At 38.5% G+C, this 20,485-nt stretch overlaps 1 protein-coding gene across 3 annotated transcripts in view; it reads right to left on the reverse strand.

The window, feature by feature from the left end:
• Positions 1-20,485, reverse strand: part of LOC145767316 (rap guanine nucleotide exchange factor 1-like) — a 34,921-nt gene that overhangs the window by 2,266 nt on the left and 12,170 nt on the right. For 2 of the 3 annotated variants that reach the window (XM_082579112.1, XM_082579111.1), the window contains 16 exons: positions 19,025-19,190; positions 16,069-16,243; positions 15,013-15,217; positions 7,879-7,995; positions 7,189-7,280; positions 6,752-7,041; positions 5,491-5,658; positions 4,808-5,296; positions 4,464-4,542; positions 4,013-4,273; positions 3,772-3,853; positions 3,061-3,165; positions 2,561-2,746; positions 2,066-2,150; positions 1,481-1,654; positions 235-434 (listed from right to left, as the gene is read on the reverse strand). In XM_082579112.1, coding sequence (XP_082435238.1) covers positions 235-434; positions 1,481-1,654; positions 2,066-2,150; positions 2,561-2,746; positions 3,061-3,165; positions 3,772-3,853; positions 4,013-4,273; positions 4,464-4,542; positions 4,808-5,296; positions 5,491-5,658; positions 6,752-7,041; positions 7,189-7,280; positions 7,879-7,995; positions 15,013-15,217; positions 16,069-16,243; positions 19,025-19,190 — 2,874 coding nt within the window. The remainder of the gene's footprint in view (positions 1-234; positions 435-1,480; positions 1,655-2,065; positions 2,151-2,560; positions 2,747-3,060; positions 3,166-3,771; positions 3,854-4,012; positions 4,274-4,463; positions 4,543-4,807; positions 5,297-5,490; positions 5,659-6,751; positions 7,042-7,188; positions 7,281-7,878; positions 7,996-15,012; positions 15,218-16,068; positions 16,244-19,024; positions 19,191-20,485) is intronic. The other variant, XM_082579113.1, reaches the window with a different exon arrangement.

Raw genomic sequence — 20,485 nt, forward strand, 5'->3', positions numbered from 1 at the left:
AGATAAAGGTAAATGAGGCCCCTTTTTGCATTGATTCAACGTCTACGAAAGGGATTGACTTACAGACTGGTACAATGTGTAAACAAACGTTGACAACTTAACGTCAACGAATGTTAGATCAACAACAAAAATAGTAAATTAGTAACGAAAATTGCTGGTGATATATTTTTTGATATAAAAATATACAGAATAAACTGCTTGGGTAGTTTTTCACAGCAATTATCAGCCACTCACAGGTAAGGTATGCACGGTTGAGATACTTCAGCCAAAGTTTCACGGTAAGTTCGAAAAGACGATGAACTGTCAATCAAACGGCAGTACTCCTGCAATCCTTCGCTTGTCTGCCGCTGCCACTCCAATCTGCGCACAGGAGCGGAGTCCAGCGCGGATAGAACGGCAAGGTAGGAATTGAAGTTGTTCAACTTGCGAAGATGCTGCAATAGAGGCTGTGTTTAGTCAAGCGGAACCGATGACGCAATCGTTAAGAATTCAACAGCTGGAAAGGATTAAGTCTAAGGCTAGAAACGAAATTTCCCACTTCGGAAAATTTCCAACCTGTTGCGGTATTTAAGCATTTACAGACGCTTGTTTGACGTCAATGAAGAAATCGATTGCACGAATCGTAAAGAAATCATTCCGCTGTTTCTGAAAGTTCGCAGCCAATAAACCTATTTCTTGAAAACAAAAAAAAAACAACACAAAAGACAAGATTGAATCCAGCGAGCCAGATCCGTCCTTTTTTCGCTGATTCAACGTCTGCCGAATGTGAAAAGGGCGGATTTTGCAAGCTGGAAAGCTTTCAATTCTTGAGCTGCGGTGAAACGAATCATGTGATGAAAGAAACAAAGCTGGCACTTTCATGGTGAACACAAAAGCATTGTGCCAACAATCAATCCAGTTTGTAAACTTGACGACAAATATTTCATTTTGGTCAAAAATGCTGATAGTTGATTTTGAAACGGCACGCAGTGGATTTTGCAGAAAACAACACACACTTAGTTTAAAAGAAAAACCAAAGTTGATGCTATTGCGGAAAGAACAACAACAGCATGTGGCTAGTTCAGCGTTTTGGACATTAATTGTTTTATTCTTACCCGACAGCAAATCAGTTGTTTTTTTACATTCATTCAACGTCTGCAGACGTCGGGGACAATGGAACACATGCAATCATGAGTGAACCCAACACAGTGTACATAAGAACCCTTGCCAGCTTTCAATATCAAACCTTCAGCAGATCAATGGATAGCCAGAGTTTGCGTTGCCTAAGCCAACACCGACTCCATTTTGAAAAAGGACGTCGGTTCGACACTGCCAGAGCGCGCGGCTGTGTCTCGACAGGACAGTTCATGCCTTTCCATTCGGTGTTACTGGCTGTCTGTTGCGAATGTGTTTCGCAGCGTACTGGAAGCTGTCGCAATGGACGCAAAATAACACACGGTTGTTGTTACTGCTATAATTTGCTTTGGCAAAAGTAACTCACCCTCATTATTCGAATGAACTTATTCAAAAGACGTTCTCTTTCTTGTGGTTTTTGCTGAGTCAGAATGACAGTGCGGGTCCAGTAGGACATCTTGTTGAAATGCTCAGTGAAGCGTGTGAGATGAGGAGAGAGATCTTCCGACTGATCTTTAGCCCACTGGAGGACTTCAGGGATCTAAAAAAATATGAAAACGGTTTATTCCTTCTGCCTGAAATGTGAAAAGCGAATAGAAATAGATTTAAATCACTGAAAAAACTTTTCGTTTCTAGCAGTAGTAACAACGTTTATCTGATGTATGATTTTTGCTTTTACTTTTGCGTTCAAGTTATTTTATTGCTTCACTGGTGTTTCTCTTGCCTTCAACCGTACTGCAGTATAAAACTTCGCAAATTTTATTTTGTTTGTGTTTCGCTCCGAGGATACGCATTGTCATGGTTAGCGAAATGTCAGCTAAGCAATACCACAACTCGTATGTTCCATTGTTACTTTCGCATTCATCAGATGAACGGTGCAACAACAACTGCTAGAAACAATAATATTCCTGATGAACACCCAAACTTTTTCAGTATTCAGAAAAAAACCGACCTCAATCTTTTGGAACATCTCTAGATCCAAGAGCGTCATTTGCTCGGCTATTTTCTCGCTGCTGAATTCATGAACGCTGTGAACCCTGTGAAAATAGTTGGTTGATCTCACCATTGCTTTCCAACTTTTTGCATTCGTAGACCTCCTACAAACAGTTATCAAGCCCACGGACTCTTTAACTACTGAAAGCGACTTTCAGTAAAAAATTGAAAAAATTATTCAAAAATATGTAATCTTAATACTTTGTTTTTCTGAAATCACTGCATTCAAGGTCTCAGGTTGGGAGTCACTGATCTAAGATGATGTTTTGAAAAAATAAGCCAAGTAAACGTTCGTTACGAAAATAAATTGCACTGATTGAGTTTGAGATAATCTAGTTTAGTTGTACGAATTGTGACGGGTAATTGAAAGCTTGCAAATCAGTTGATTTCAATGACAGTATAACCAATTGCAGCTCACAGTAGCTTTAAAATTTCAAATTATCTTTCCGCTCACTTGGAAGTAATGCCCAGTGTTGCCAAAGGCAAAACGCAGTTTTCGATCTTCTTAATCTTTCGGTGTTCATGCTTCGAAAGGACTTTGTTCCTGAGAAGCTTGGCTAGCATAAGCTCCCCACGGTACAGCAGCTGATACACAAGCTCCATGAGCAAGCTGAGCATCTCGTTAGTGATATCCACCAAACTGAACAGGTTAGAAAATGTTTAAAAAAATAAATTAAAAATTCTTGCATCTTCAGTCGTTCCATGGGTAAAAATCGGGGCAACACTCAATGAAAAGTAAATTACCCCGATCAGTCATGCATCGAAAATAGTGATATTCTTGAACGAAGATAACCAAAAATTCACAGTTTTACTTCCTCTAGACATAAATCTCCTGTTTTATGTCAACCTAACGTATCACATTGGCTAGGTGACAAAGTAATAAATTGCAATCACAAGTGCATAAACTATAAGAAACCAGTCTGACAGTTTCACACCACAGTAAAAATCCCCAACCTGAGTTCATCGACCACCCGCAAGAGAAGAAAGAAGGCATTTCTGCTTGTTCTGCTGTTGGTCCTGTCCGCAGGAGCAGAAGACTCAGAGCTGAACGCTTTTTGCGTGGATTCAAATATTCGAAGTCAAGGAAATAAAACTTTTATATTAAAAATAGTCCTTCAGGGTCTTCACACAGTGTAGTTTGCTCCATAGCAAATATGGGACTCAAGTAGACTACACGCTAATCTACAACCGACTTTAGCTTTCAGTTCAGAAGGCTCATGCGCAGTAGCTTATCTAGGCAACAAGCAGGTTATGTTGAAAATTATGTAGCCTGTTGGCTAGAGTGTCACCAGTTTTTAAAAGCCAATTGTTTGCTCTTCCTCGACACAAGACGTTTTATCAACAACTCGTATTAACGTTGATAGCTCCGTTGAGAACATGCACATTTTTGACAGACGTTCCACAATGAAAATAAATGCCTTTATTTAGGCAGGACAGAGGGAGTTTTTTCGTAACAACACGGAATCTGCATCACCAAGCAGTTCAATGCAAGGATTAGATTAGATCTGCTTTAGGATGACACTGAAAAAAACGTTCACTTTAGTTAAATCATCAGTGAATAAATAATCTACGAATTAAACCAAGTTGTCACTTTTTCACTGCACTTAGATTACAGATGGGCTTGGGATTTATAGTAAAATCTATCAACAGCTTTTCAAAGGATATCGATGTAGGAGTTTCTTGAGCAGTTCCATCGGTGAAATGAAGGTCCTGTAAGTCGTCAGAAACGCTTCGTAATAGATTAAATCTAAAAGTGCATAAAAACAACGTTAAAAGACCGCCTTCAAACGTTGACATCAGCTTCAGGGTTTGACAGATGGCACATTTCAACCTTGACAAAAGATCACGCAGAAAAACCACCAGGAGAGTTTTATAAAGAATAGCTCCACTTTCAAGTATTGCTTACTTTTCTTATTTGCTTCAGCGGCATACACGATCAACGCATCAATGCAGCCAGCACACACTTCAGGGACATCATCTTTGTTATGGCGATGGAAGCTCAAATATTCAGTGGAATCCACCACCTCTAACAGGTTACCAGGGTCATCGGGCGGTAATTCACAACCCTTAGAACCCGTGCTGTGACGATGGGACTTGGGGTTTTTTTTGATGTTGTCCTTCCCATTAGACACTGCTGTAGTGCTATGGTCCACAGTAGGTGACGGAACTGGAAGAAAAATCGCTTGTGAGCAAAACACACGGTTTAGTTTGGATTCAAGTCATCGGTCAAGATTTAATACCGTCAAGCAAAGTGCATGAAAGATTAAAAGTTGCGTTTCAACAACATAACACAGACTCCTCGCATACGATGGGTTAATTAAAAAAAAAGAAGAAACAAATGCAGAAAATTTAAATACCTTCCACAGTGTCTTCTGTATTTTGTGTTTCTGACGTTGAGGTATCTTCAAGTAGGACAAAGTTTACAGCCGGAGCTCTCTAAAAAGTTTAAGGATAATTTACAACATTGGAAGGTTGACTAGTAACGTTTTATTGACGTGTTAACTCAGGTCTCCAACAGAAAAAAATTAAAACTTTTTGCAAGTTAGTAAAACAAAAAAATGTGAAAGTGCAACGTTCAAAAGACGGCAGAAGCAAATGGCTTATGCAATGCAAACTTAAAAGTCAGCTTTATATTACTTGTGTAAGAATTTAACGTTTGTAGACACTGGGGAACAGTTAAACATAAAACATAAAAAAGTACCTCAGAATCATTGCGATACACAGTGGACGCTACACGAGCAGTTGATTTTTGAGGTAAAGGAGGAAGTACAGTGTTTGGCTGGGATTTTTGATCCGGACCCATCAAGTCAATACCGGTTTGGGCAGGATGCAAACAAGTAACATGACGTATCAGGTCAATGCTTTGTTGTTGTACGTGCAAGTTTGCATGATAATAGTCGACGTTGTTAGCAGGCAGGGATTCACAGCGCATCCTCTGTTGGTCAACTGTCTTGCGCAAAAAAGTTTTGCTGTTTCGCTTCGGTAAAATTGGGGGAGGAAGATTTACATCGTCACTTGTCGGGGGGTACCCGTTTGGCGGGGGAAACTGAAACACTGTCTCTTGGAAATTATGTTCAGAATGCGTTAGGTCGGGCCTCGCAGTGTGGGGCCCGAGTTGATGTTGCAATCGTTGCGGAAATGTAGAAGCAGGAACTGATGGTGACGAGATATGCGTACGCTTGCGAAGAGACTGAACAAAATGAAACCAAAATAAGTAAAACTTAAAATAAACCATGCAAGTTTTCTGGTAACAAAAACTGTGTTTCAAATTCAAAATTAGTGAAAAACGTAAGTTGAGCAATGAGCATTCTGAATGACACGATTGCACTTTAGTTTCTTAAAATGCATTTGAATGACGTCACCATGCAGATGAAACCAAGGTACCTGTCTTTTCTTCGGAGGAAGATTTGGGGGTTCTTGGGAAGCAGACAGAGATCCAGATGGAGTCTGCTCTTGAAGAGAAGTGAGACTGGATTCAGAAGTGTACAAAGGAGTTCCGTATCCAGACGAAGAAGATGTGATCGAGTTTCTCAAATGATGAGGAGAAGTGGACTGATGAAAAAAGATGAAGTTTAAATTGAGTTGACAAAGATACCCAATCCAGCTCTTTGTATTCCTCTGCTATCTGCGTTTTACACAACACACAGACCACAAAGCTATCGAGTGGTTTTTTGCCTGATCCAAATTGAAAGATTTAAAACTTTGCAAAATTCCTCTGGTTAATACATACGGCAGCAGCACATTTATCCACAAACTCCTTATGTTACTTTAAACAACGTTACAAAAGCGTAGATACACATCCTGAACCTACTACTAACGCAATTTCAAACATAACTATTCAGGCAGTGCATCCTATGGATCCGTAATTGGGTTTCTCTCCAGCGCCAGATTAGCACTAATATTTTGATTGGGAAAAACCATAAAGTCATAATCCACTAAAATAAAAACAATGAATCGCATTTTTTTTAACAAACATAGCTTTACAACTCTATTAGCAAGAAGTATGCAGTAGCACAGAGCGGTCATAAAAAGCCACACTGGCTGTCAGGTCGACCTTTTGTTTCGCGAAAATTACGTAATTATATTCGCCGTCTTTGACCTTTTCATTAAGCAGTGACACCAATGTGATAATTATTGAAGTTTACTTCGAAGCGATAATAAATCTTGTTTTCAAATTTTAAATAGCAACAGTTAGTCGACAAATTGCCTTGAATACAAAATGTCATCATGTCAACGTCGTAAAAATTGACTTAAAGTTGCATTTCAAATGAAAATAATGTTAATACGCGATACATCCTTACAGCAGCATTGCAGTTACCGATATTTGTAAAGGCCACGGGTACAACACCATTGAAACTATGACAAGTTGTGAAAAAGTTACGAAACTATTTTATAGAATCGGGTTCAAAATAATACACTATCACTTCCCAAAAGTTCAGCTAACTGTCGAAGGTGTAAAAAGCATAGTACTTTCCAATGAGTAAAACTTCTAAATTCAAATCATTGGGACAGAAAATATGACTTATGACAACAACTAGAGTTAATCAATGAACTGATTTAGCTAGCAACTTTATAGTAGCTTAGTACTGAAGATGCTAACTTAAAAACTATTCCGTGAAAAAGACATTGCCATAAAATGACTCACGGTGGCTGATGGAGCTGCTGTAGTCTGGCCGTCTTCTTTTGAAGGTGGTGCTTGTGTCGCATGGAAAGTGAATGCTCTGCTGTGTCGATTCAAACCTTCACTAGGAGATCTACTACCACCACTGTGATGAGAATTAGTGCTCTGGTGGTTGCGCCCGCCCCGGTGTAATCCAGGAGATGTGACAAGCAAGTCATCTGCACCACGATACCTCCGCGCTGTCTCCCTGTATATGTCGGACATCGGAGGAGGTTGTGGCTCCTCTTGAGTAAAGAGCTCCATGTAAAGATCAACTGGAGAAAAAAATACGTGTGTCCTATTCCTGTCGTTTAAGCTTGAAATATTGCAATGAAAAGGATACTTTGTTAAAGATCAACAAATCGTCAATTGTTACAACGTGTTGGATTCGTGAGAGCAAAAGGTTGATTGAAAATATTTACTTTTGTTCTTTTTGGTAGGAAGAGGAGGCGGTTCTTCATCTTCAAGATCTTCATCAAATACCTTCGGCGATGCATGGTTGGCAAATGGGAATCTGAAAAATCCAACCACACTAGTTACAACGAGGTAAGACAATATCGAAAATTGTCTTTGTCAGCATGGGGACAGTCGAAAGTTTTATATGCCTTCTATATTATCAAAGTTTTTTCTCGCGTTTAGCCACAAAATATTTACACGCAACAGTTCTAGAAACATTATGCAAAGTGTTAGAAAACTCAGTGTATCCTAAGTGCAAAGCAACTTGGATGATACAAACGTTTCTTCTTGCAATGATCCTGTCTTGAACATTCAACAGTAGATTGAAAAAATCTACTATGGTTTGAGATTACAAATGCCCGTTACAAATAAAACAAATTCAATTTTATAGTTTGTTTCAGAACAGTGAGTCTTTCTTTTCTTTACAGTGACAGAGGAATGTTGACGCATTCAGTGAGCACCGCTTTTATTCGAGTTGGTCTAATGGCCTACCACGTACCACATGGGTTAGTGATGTCCTCAACATAATCTTCTTACACAGATTTAGTTTTTGTCGACTTAACTTATGCACCTAGTGAACACAAGTTGTTTTTGATTATACATCGGTGCACAATAACATGTTCTTAATTGCAGAATGTAAACACTGATGGTCATACTTGTTTTGTTTCGCAGGTAAAACAGGCGGAAAATCCGTGTCTCCAAAGCCGCTGCTGCAAAGTGACTGTCTCGAAGAGTCTTCGTTTCCGTTGTATTGCAGTGGGTTGGGGCCAGGACTTGAAAAAAAAGAGATATGATTTCTTCACAAAGTGCGGTGAATAAAGATATGTAGGAGACGTATGCACTAAACCTCAAAATCACTGATGTCTGTTGAAGAATTTCTCCAAAATACAATGAAATATCATGTATTCAGCCTCAGAGTACGCCAACTGGACGTAAAGTACATACAATTTTAATTTATTATAAAGTATCACTTTTCTTAATGTCAGAAAAACATGGGTCAAGAATCAAGATGGATATTATTCAACAAAATTGTTACCAGAAGCCGATGCTACCTCACAGTTGTCCAACCCTGATGATAATCAAAGCTTCGCGTTACAACGTGACATTGTGTCTTGTCAAGCGTAACCTTGGCGGGCGTCGAACCAAAGGCTTCACGGTCATCGGCCAAACGCTCTCACCGCTCGGCCACGCAACGCAATGAAAAGACAGTGGTTTCAGAGGAATCGAAACAACCGCCTCATCTGCGGTACCACAACATAGTGGAGTTACAAAATCTGTTTTTTTTACATTGGTTAACCTTGATGGCCAAAATCAGTTTTGCCTGGTCCGCAGGAAAACTGGGCTAGTTTTGTTTCTGAGTGGCAAGAAAATTTGGCAGTCGCAAATGTAGTTTCAACTTGTAAATGATTGGGCTACTTTTTGGTGGCAATTGGGCCGAATACATGAAAAAAAAATCTGGCAACCTCGGGTAAGTACAGCATGCAAGATGTATTAGTTTAAAAGTGATACTGTCAACGAGATTGGCATTTATTTATTATGGCATCTTTGCTACAGACGCAAATGCAAAATAAGCTGCCTTGATAAAATGATTCAACACTTGCAAGAAGGAAAAATCACCTGTTGAATAAAAAGTATTCAATTTAAATTCAAACAAGTGGTCGCAAACAGAAATTAATAGAAAGAAAAACTGTTCTGAGAAGTAAAAAATTAAGTTTAAATACTATTTAAACTTAATTAATCGTGCATCCGAACTGAGCAAAGTTGAAGCCGCAAAACACAAACGAAAAGCGGAAAGCATGTTCCGTTGCTTTCTTGGAAAAGAATTTGCTGAAAGCGTTTTATTGTCGTATGGCGTATATTACTGACAGTTTAAGTCAAAGTGACTTCATTTATCTACATTCTACAGCTTACAAAAAGTTAATTCTTTGCTTAACGAAAACAACGCAAAATCAGAGCAACAAGCAATAGCCATCTATTAGATTGAGCAATTGAACATGTTTAAACTTCTAGTGCCACAAAACAGAGCATGAAAGAACAACAACAATCACCACAGTAATATCGTGAGCAGCATACAATCTCAACAAACAACAAGTCAGCTTGCTCAAAGGGAGTCATGAGTAGAGAATCTCAATTACAGCAAATATCGTGAGATAAGTCATCCCAACTTACGTGAAATTACGCAATCTCATGCACAACTGCTGAAAAGCCAAGTCTCTGTTATACCAGCTAACAAGGTTGCCCTTTTTTGTTTAAGAATTTCGTTTTGACCCAAAAAAAAAATGTCTAACAGCCCAAGAACCGAACACAAGATATCTTCAGTACCGGTGCTTCAAATGTTATAGAATATGTGTTGTGGTGACTCATTCCTGCAAAGAGAGGTTGTCCTTTTTACATTTTTACAAAAAATTAGGATACAATTTTCAGCTGTTTGAAATGCCCAACAAACAGTTCTCAGGTTGCGTCACTGCAATGCAACCTTAACTTCTTTGAATCGATGTTAAAAGGATCAATTCTACAAGCTGATTCAATATGTGTGGGGAAACCGCGTCCACTGTCCACGCAGTTTTTGCTGTGCGCTTCGCATGATGAGGGATGGTTAACTTGCACAAATATGGAGGCGCGAAATGTAACAGCCTTGCCAGCAAATCCTGTTTGCCCTTTTGCACTATCCAACATCGAAACAGGGACAGATTTCCTGGTTGAAAAAAAGTGAAGCGCTGTAGATAGTTGATTGAACAGTGCATGCATTTTTGCGTTGGTTTACGATTGCATAAAAGTGGTGCTACGTAAAACTTGCACTTTAAAAAGTGACGAGCCATGTTTACCACCTGCAGATTGCGTAACAGCTCAACTTATTGTTCTCAGCTAGTTTCGTAACAACTAAACTATGATGCAAACTTAGCACAAAGAAACAACATAAAACGATGTAGGCTACTTTGCTGGCACTGAAAATGTGAACAATTTTTCAAAATCTATTTAAAATAGGCTATACAAAAAACTTATGAGGATGTTTCTTTTTATTCTGGGTGGAGCACAGTTGGAAAAAGGTTACACCTAACCCAGCAAATCAACGAAAAACTGAATGATACAACTGTCTGAAAAGATTTCAATTCTTGCATCTTTTCCCCGTCTGGAAAGAGTTCTCTGAGAAAGGCCCCAGACAGCAAAATCTGTCATTTTTACATTGATGCAGATGTTGAATCAATGTAAAAATGATATATTTTGCTGTTTGGTATTTTGCTTTGCTATTTTGTTTATTCCGGTCACCAAATTAACAAATTCCTGAGTTGAGCAATCACGGAAGAAGTTTCACTGACGTCACAATTTATTGCGTCACATCACTGGACTGTGTTAGACCAGAACAAAAGATTTGAGCATTTTACGTAGGTTCAACATCCATTGTTTTCAGGTGAAACACAAGTACCCAATCGACCTAGTTTGTTGCAATCAAGTTGGCAAAACCAATACTTAGCATTCTGACACTGTCAAGTTTGTCCAAGCATGAATACAACCCCCCAGACAGCAAATCAGTCGTTTTTTACATTGATTCAACGCATGCAGACGTTGAATCAATGTAAAAAAACGACTGATTTGTTGTCCGGACCATTTTAGTTGCTGGCAACCGCCACGTCATTTGACTGCATATTGCAAATAACAGAAATACATTTACATTGTAGATGTAAAGGAAATAGCACGAAAGACCTCTAAGCGTGATTCATCGTCGACTGTAGCCTAATAATAAATGTTTTTCATCGTGAAAAGCATTGCAAAAACTATGCTAATTGGGATGAGCGACTCGAATGTTTTCTAAACTATTTCACGTGTTGAGATACCATTCAAGCTAGTCACAGCAGAAAAGTGTCAGCTTTCGAAAACGAAAGAAATTTTACACCGCCGCAAAAAGGGTAACCACTGTCAGTCCATGACGTAACAGAATTGCTCAACCTCACAGCAGAACAGCAACCGCAAAGATATTTCAAAAATTTGCTTATCAAGTAATTCGAGACAGTGAAATGCCTTCAAAACCGTTCTAATCACAGTGTTAAAATCAACAAAGCGTAAAAATGGCCTCATAAGAACACAATGCACTTTCGTTTAAAATTTGTGCTTCAGTAAAAATAACTGTGCTTGTTACTTGGCTGGTAGTAGGACGCAACAGCTTCGATGAAAATCAGTATGCTTTTATCTGAATGATGATAGCCACCAAAAGGTTTACATTCTGATGTTGAAATGCAGCTTTTCACCCACACGCATGCAGCCTGTGGGTTGATGACGTAAATAAAGCAATCCGCATCAGAATATTGTTTCCTGCGGTATTGGCGTTTGACTGTACGGGATGACGTGTGTGGACCAGAAAAAATAATTTCATTGACGAGTTACAGCCCCGGTCTGTGTTCAAGGGTAATTGTATCCGATGTCATATATGTCCAAGACGGACGGCTCCAACGGAAACCTCGAGCAACTGCGATGTTTTATGTTGATTTGACGTTGTATTTGTGTCATAATTTGAACCTAGACAACAAAGTTCATCATTTTTACACTGACTCAGCATCCGCAGACGTTGAATCAATGTAAAAATGACGGATTTTGATGTCCGGGCAAGGGCAATATAGCTGGTAACTATTATACAAAAAAATAACCGAGTTGAATGATAAAGAAAAAAGCTTCTAGGAAATGTGGGTTTAAAAGTTAGATGACCAATTGACCATATAGTAAAACAGATCGCTGCACAATGCACCAGCGAAAGGAAGTTGTCTATCCGGCTAAAGTGCAACTCTTACTCATGCGGGGAATACTGACGCTATAACAATACGAACGCATTTAGATAAAATAACACAGCATTTAGACCACACTCATGGTTCTTTAGAACGATAGTTATTCTATGTACCACGTAGTCATTGTTGTTTGTTAAAACTGCTTGTGACAACTGAAGCAAAAATAGACATATTCAAAGCTATTGATGTCGACGTCATATTTCAAAACCAAATCAATTCGCTGGATCAACCTGTCTCATTACCGTTCAAATCAAAATTAGGGCACAAAAGACGCAAATCCAAGCAGTGACCCAATTGACTATCAACTATATTGGATTAGTGACGTCACTAATGACGTAGTACCTACGTGCGAGTGACACAAAAATTGAAGAAAACTATTCTGATTGGGTTAACAACTTAGAAAAAGAACATCCAGCAAAGTGAAAAATTAAAGATTAAATACAAAAACTACGTGGGATCGGACCGATCAGACGAGTTCATTTCACAATAAAATATGAAATGTCGAAATTTAGCGAACTACTATATGTAATGCATTGGATAATATTTTACATAAAAACGACTTTGCTATGCCGTAGAGATACAACACCGGTCAATTGAACTAAAAAGATCATTTTCAAAACTGTTTGAAGTCGGCATATCAGTAAGAGTTTGTATCCTCTGTGGGTCCTTCTCATATCATGGGCCAATCTTAATTTCATTTTAGTTTTTAAAGCTCCTGTGAACAAGTAAACGTACGCGATACTGCGTATGTCTTTTGCTGATACGGAAAGAGACAAAAATCACAGAATTTGAAGTTTTTTGTCGTAGCCTACCGTGCTGGTTGAAGAGTTCTAAGATTAAGTGGACTGGAAGGCAAAACAGCCAAACTTCGTGTCCACATTCATGCACGCCTTTGAGTGTTTGGCCAAAGACCCAGCAGCATGCTCTTGAGCGGTGTCGAACCGCCGCCCTATCGAGCGTCGTACCAAGGCTCTCACCGCTAGGCTATGTAGTCTTAAAGTCGAACTTTCATTAAGGAAGAGAATTGAGAAGGGCTAACTTGAGAATGGCCGAAAACGTTCGTAGTTTATAGTTTATGTTCCCTCTAATGTATGATGTTAAATGCCGTGTGGTTGCTTGGCTTTATCTGTCTATGGTTGAAGATAGTAACCTCTCTATCGAAATTGTATAACTTTCATTAAGTCGGCTGACGAAAAGTATTTCAGTTTACTGCGTAGTAACTAAAACTATCTGCATGCAAGTAGATCACATACTTTAGTGGCACCCCTCGTTGTTTTTCAACAACCTAGCATCATCACAAAGACGTAAAAACATGCAAAACGACGAAAAATGATAATTAATCAGTAAAATAAATAGTGCACAAGCGGATAAAAACCAATAGGATTCAATTTAGAATTTTTTGAAGTATGGATTAATATTTCGGCATGCTTAATCGTCGAACAATAGAGAAAAAGGCAAGAATTGAATGTCAGGATGATTTTAAACCAAAAAGAATCGGAAAACCATAAAATCAAAGTTTTACCGGGTGCCCAGCAAGCGATTAGTATGCGATTTCATGATACGGACATAGTTTTGACCTTTCACCAAATAAACGTAATGTTTGGATGTCGGTTAGAATAATACTATCACACGCATACACATTGTCAGTAGCTTGCTTAGTTTTTTATCAAAAAGCAAAAAGACAATTAATCTTTGCACTTTTACCTTTAGACTACAAAATTTTATCAGATCTAAAAATATCAACAAGTTTGAAAAACTATAAACAAGCATTCAGCTTGAAAACGAGTGTCTCAACACCTTTATGGACAATAACGCTGTGTAAAACTAAAAAATTAAACATTTTCACCGACAAAACAACAGAACGGGAAGTCACAAGAAAACAAACCTTGAAAGCAGGCATCCCGTGGAGTGAGCAAGGGGCGGCCGGTTGTCACCAAGGTTGCTGTCGTTTAGCTGGAGAAAGGTCGACGAGCCACCCGAGAAACTGACCCTGTGTTGTCAGCCGCATGCAAATGGCGCCATGCAAATTGATGAATTCGTTGTGGTTTGATGAAAGGAACAAAAAAAAGCAAACCGTTTTAATGGTTATTAATTATTGTGCCGTGGCCAAGTTTTGCAAATTGTTAATCGATGTGTTCGAGATTGTTTATTGAAGAAAATTTCGCTTAATAATCCACAAACAAAGCAGTAACCGATTTGTTACTGGACGATGTACGTAACTCTCACTCTTGCCTTGATGTTTCATCAAATTACAAAATTTTTAATCAAAATATTGTTTATAAACGTCGTCTAGTAAGTGGATTTTTTAAGTGAGCTCCAGAAAAGAAGTTACAAGTTGCAGTGAGACTGCTGACTTTCACAAAAACGAGGCAATTTCTTTAAGAATGGTAAAAACAAAACCAATGGAGCGTTTGGTTAAAGACATGCAGTTCAGATAAACTATAAATAAAAGTCAGTTATCCGTGAAAATTACCTTTTTGTGCCCCGGGAAGTCATGCTTGAATGTAAGTAAATTAACATGAAAGTTTTCTAACTTCAACCAGGCGAAAAACATTCAGTGCTATCGAGCCGAGACTGTTGAGTAACAGTTTTGAACAGCAAGAAATTAGTAAGTGGCGTCAACAGTGAGGCGACATCCAGATAAAACGCGAGTGGCAGTTGATAATACTATGCTGCAGTAATGGCGAAAAATATAAGAGCCACACGCAGTCGAATGAGACTTACCACATGTGGCTAGCAGCAGTTGCTATTTTTGCAGCGTTTTAATATCTGGCTACGTGGAAGCGATGAAAAAAAGAGATCTTGAAGTGGTTTGGAATCTATTTCCAATGACACAAAGCTCACGATCACCCAAATATGAAAATAAAGCTTTTTTTCACATTGTCTCATTGTCACAAGTAAACCAACCAGCAGGTAAATCGGTAGTTGCACCCAAAACATAATGGCCAACGAAAATGCTCCACGCTACGTTAAGCGCAATTGCCATGACATTAAGCTGATCAATGAGCATCCCACCTGATAGGTATCAGATCATTCGGATAGGAGATTGGACGATCCCTGTTGGTAGGATCAAGAGGAGATGGAGGATGAAAACGATCTGGAAGAGCTCCAACTTGTCGCGTATGATCTCCTCCATTGTTTGAAGATTTACAGTGCCACTTGAGGATGTTATGAGCCACCTCGGAGGCGTCCCCACCGTTCATAAGCAAATCAGAATTGTCTGAAATATGAATAACACCTTCAGCGCGTGTTTATCGTGTCGTTTCTTCTTGTAAACAAAAACTAGGTGTTTCAGGGAAAAATACCATTCTACAAAACACCATTCTGTAATAAATTTTTTTACATGTAACGCTCCGGTACACAAAACAGCGGTGAGATGGCGCAGTGGATAAGGCGTTGGGTTTCCAATTATGTAAACCCGGTTGGACTCCCGGCTTCAGCTGGTTGTTGAAAACACCGCTCACTTCTACCTTGGGTGTAATAAATTAGGCGGCCAAAATTGCTGCAGGAAAGGCAGCCGAGAAAGGAACTGGCCATCCTACTCTCCTTAATGCCGAAGGCTTAGTACAATGAGAACCATATCTTCTCATTCTCGACACTTGAAACAAGCATGGGACCACTTTTACTTTTTTTTAGACAAAATCAAAAAGAAACTACTGTAAACTGTAAAGGCCCATACTAAATAGAAGAATGAATGATGTTTCTTAAATTAGATATGTACAAAGAAAAAAAAAACTGACTTTGGCTCATCGAAATTGAGCAAATGCAAAGCGAATGAGCAAACACAACAAAATTTATGAATAAGAACCATCTCAAAAACAAATATTAAATGGAAATACAGCTAAAATGTATTTAAACTAGGAAATAAGCGCTTCTCTAAAATATTAAACGTTCAAGTAGATTTTCTTAATTGATTGTTCACACAAACCGATCTCTACTCAATTACAGCCTACACGTTCATAGCATTATCTACCAGTTTCCATGTATGCAAGTTTGTTTACAAATAGACAAGAATAAAACTGAAGCCCAGTGGGAGTATTTCTACCTTTGATCAATAAAGTCCGTAACTACCTGTACTGGTGGTGTCTGAACTTATGCTGCTGGAACAGAAGCTGGATCTGTCACCTGGATCAATAGATAAGCGAGATAGAAGCATTGGAGATCGATAGTCATACTGTTGAAGCAAGGATTCTTCTGACCTCGTGAGGCCTTTGAAGCCAAACATGACTTGGAAGTTTTCCGAACCCTGTTGAACGGGAATGTTTAACAGTGTCAAGGTATTTGGTAAAATTCGGTTTCTGGTGAATTAATTTAAAGTCTTGATATTGATTTTAACCTTGACAGTCAAAAAGATAGCCTCGAATTTGTGTGAAACCCTCATTGTTAGTTATACGCAGCATTTAAAACGAGACTCAAGCCATGCTCCCCAAAAAAATGATGTCAAAGCTACAAAGACAATAAAAGGGGATGGAGTCCAATGAAAAAATGAAAACAAAGAGCTGAAATAAATATACAACGTTCATATTTTGACAACCTTGCGACTGGACATTGGACAATTCTATTTAAACATTTTCCATCGGACATATATACTAAAAAATTGGCCTATTTTCTCACTGTTAAAGACCATTTAAAATTTCGATTGTGTAGTTTGCTGTGTTACGCATTATCATTTGGTCTTGTTAATGTGACGAAGTTGGAACCACTTCCGTATGAGCCCAACCCGGTAAACAAATATGTCCTTTTTTACATTAACTTAACGTCTGCTGACGTTAAATCAATGTAAAAAAGATCGGATTGGTTAATTGGAAACAACCTCACTATTTACGCACAAACGACCGCATTTTTTGATCAACAGCAGATACAAAGTGTTGTTGTTTTACAAAAATATATTTTGACTGAACGACTCAGCAAATGTTGAAATTGAATGACTTCTACCGGGTTAAAAATGGCAGGCAATGGTGGGCTACAGTTTGGAGGAAATCTAATACTGCACAATAATTTCCTCCAAATCTAAAATTAGAAAATCGATCACAAGTCAGTTGGAAGCCATCAACTGAAACGAAACCTGCAATTTATAGTTTTTAGAAACACGGTTGTAAGAAGAAACAGAAACGATGATGAACTAAGTCAGGGGTGGGGAACCTTTTTAGTATTGCGGGCCACATAAAATGAGAAATAACACAGGCGGGCCACTAAAAATTTCGAAATTTTAGCTAGTAGCTTGACAGCGGTGACAGTGCATTCTTTCAGGAATTCTCCATCTGCATGTGGTTTCAGCTTCTTTGCTATCAGTTCAGTATGGTAACTTCATAACTCGTTCTGACAATATCTTCATCCTGTTTGCAGTAGCCTACCTTGACAAAGTGCTTTGCTGCGCTTGTAACTCTCTTCTAAGGACATTAATCTTATTCTGCCTCGCCTGCCCTGTTAGCTGTTTCAAATAGCAGGAGTCATAATGACGCTCTAAATGTGATTTTTTCTTTGCTGCTACAGATTTACCACAAACAATGCACACAGGTTTGCCACTTAGGCTACTTCAACAAAGTACAAGTTTGTCCAAACTTTCTGGAACATTCTGCCTTCATCACTAATTTTTCTTTTCTTTGCAGAAGCCATTATACAACGTAAAATTTTGCTAATTTGAGAAGTAGGCTACTCTGCAAAACACTTTTCACGAATGGCATAACTGACCGATTAACAATAACTGGTCACATTGTTGTTACAAATTGCCTTCTATGATGGATTAACTAGTCATAGAAGGCCATTCGCAATATACCGAGAATGCAGAGCCTAGCCTACTCTTTTTTGAGCTGTTGTTTCAATATATTTTGGGTAAAGAAATATTGACGCGGGCCACATGGAACAGTCACGCGGGCCGCATTTGGCCCGCGGGCCGCAGGTTCCCCACCTCTGAACTAAGTGAACGGGTTACCATTTCCGTATTGCTAGTCGATGGCATGTGTTATGTTAAGGGTCTCAAACCCCCGGCCCGTGGGGGCTTTTGGTGCGCCCGGCGATAGATTTTAAACTTGAAAATAATTAACAACTACAATACGGAACATTTTTTTTTTTATCAATTTAGAAAGATAATTTAACACATTCTCAAATTGCTTAAAAAATCTGAAAATGCCCACAGGACTGTCACTACTGTCGCGCCATTATATTGCCTACGAGAAACTCGTATTAAATAACATGATGTGGTAGTTCTACTGGTGCAAATTAAGCTAAACTATCACACGATGTATAAAATGACAATCTGCTTTTTATTCCGACGTTGCATAAAAAGCAGATTGTCACTTTATACATCGTGTGGTAGTTTAGCTTAATTTGCACCAGTAGAACGCATCATGTTATTCAACTAAATGCCCGGTGAACAGCCTCATTCAATTTTCAGAAACTCGTATTGTTAAATCGCTATTGCATTCCCTATTCTTTTATTGTGTTGTTATCTTCATAGGAACCTTGGTATTTGCTGAAGTTAGTTCTTCAAGGGTTTAGTCTTTTTCGCGCTTTTGAAAGTTGATTGCTAGATTTTTACTCTTCAGTTCCGTCGTTTCGCTTGCGTTCTTTTTTGTTTTTTCTGTTACGTTTTTTGCGTTCTTACAGTGTTTTTCGATCTCTTTGTTCTTGCTACTTTTGCTTGCTACCTTACGTTCTTGATGTGTTCTTACTACTTTCCTTTTATTGCGTTTTAACTGTATTATTTTGTTTATTAACTTCTTATTGTGTAGGCCTATTGTGGCCCTCGGGTTAATTTAAAAGTGTTCATTTGGCCCTCACAGCAATTGGAGCTTGAGACCCTTTCGTTATGTGATACTTTTGCATGGAACAGGCTGATATGAAAGACGTTTTTCATATATTATCCAGTAATGTGATAAAAAATACTACAAAAGAACACTATCCTTTCCAAACTGTATAACACACTGGTGTTAGATCATAACATTGGTAGGGAACAGCACGGAAGATAATCAGGACCAAACCTTGAACACACACAAATATTAAAAAAAATATTGAAACACGTTCTTACATTATCGACATGGTTAAATGGGGCAACAACGCCGACTGGTTTAGGAGGCAGGCTGTCTCTTTTCTTTGGAGGAATAGGTGGAGTACTTTGAACGACATACTCTGCGTTAGGGAGCTTTGAAGAATGAAGTCCTTGGACATTTTCCTCTTGAGGTGAAAAATCAAGTCTAAGTAAAGATGTAGTTTCGTTAAAAAATATAGCACCTCGATGCAATAATAATTTAGCTTCATTCCAAAACAAGAAGGTTAGATAAACAAAAACCACCGACAACTCAAAACAATGTTAATAAAGTTAAATGACATATAAATAACTAAGGCAATTCAGTGAAGTTAAATTCGTGCGTTCATATCGAAAATCGTTTGAAATTCGCTTGATGGTTTACACTTGGCATCATACTTAGATCAGGCCAATAGTCTCTGATCGATCGGCACACTGAAATCAAATCTCTAGAAAAAATTCTCAGGCGACGTGCATTCAAGAGCAGGAAATTAGTTAAGATGCCACATCAAATCACGCTTAGTTTCAGTCTTTTCACCCAAACAAATAGCCCGGATGTAACTTTAAGAGCTCTCGTTCCCAAAGTTAAATTTCGAAAGTATGCTTCTTTTCCTTCACAGTTGTTAAAACAAAGTAATTGTTAAAATAAAGCAGGCTAAAAACAAAATTGTGTTAAGCATGCAGAGTCCCAGACAGCAAATCAACCCTTGTTTATATTGATCCAATGTCTGCAGATGATGCAAATTAATGTAAAAAAAGGGTGGGTTTACTGTCTGGGGGACTGCATAGCATGGAGAACCCAGAGAGCAAAGCTGGTCCTCCTTGGATTGGTTCCAACGTATGCAGACGTTGAATCAACGTAAAAAGGACCATATTTGTTAAGTGGGCCATTTTTAGGTAGAAAATTAATCTAGCCAGCAAACTGGTCCCTTTTTGCGTCGTTTTAACCTCTGCACTTGTTGAATCAATGCAAGAAAGGTCTGGTTTGCTGACTGTGTAAATAAAGGTTGGTTCTTTAGTCAAACGCAACACACAAGTTAGCTGATACAGAAATGTCGAGAAATAACTTCCTACTGGCTCAAGTGGACAAACAAAGTGTTCCCTTCTTTCACGAACGGTTTCATTTTACAGACCAAATTACTAGTTTCCGTCTTTCCAATACATGACCTGAGACTTTTAGCCGATGAACGAAGTGCCTTACTTTCTGCAATCAGTGTTTCGCAAGCACAAAATATCTCGTGCTATGAAAAGCCACACTTTTCCTAACTAGAAAAAGCATGGAGTGTTTGCACAGAATATTGTAACATAGGCAATAAGCCATGTTGAAAGTTAAGTTTGAAAAACGCATCAACGATATTTTTCAAGAAAAAATCACTAAAAAACTAGTTTAGGTTATAAAATGTTCTAAAAATATCCAACCAACATTTTCAACGTTTTAAATATGACCCAAATGAAATCCGGTTA

This window comes from Aplidium turbinatum, chromosome 3 (genome assembly GCF_918807975.1).
Source record: "Aplidium turbinatum chromosome 3, kaAplTurb1.1, whole genome shotgun sequence".
Taxonomy (NCBI): Eukaryota; Metazoa; Chordata; class Ascidiacea; order Aplousobranchia; family Polyclinidae; genus Aplidium; species Aplidium turbinatum.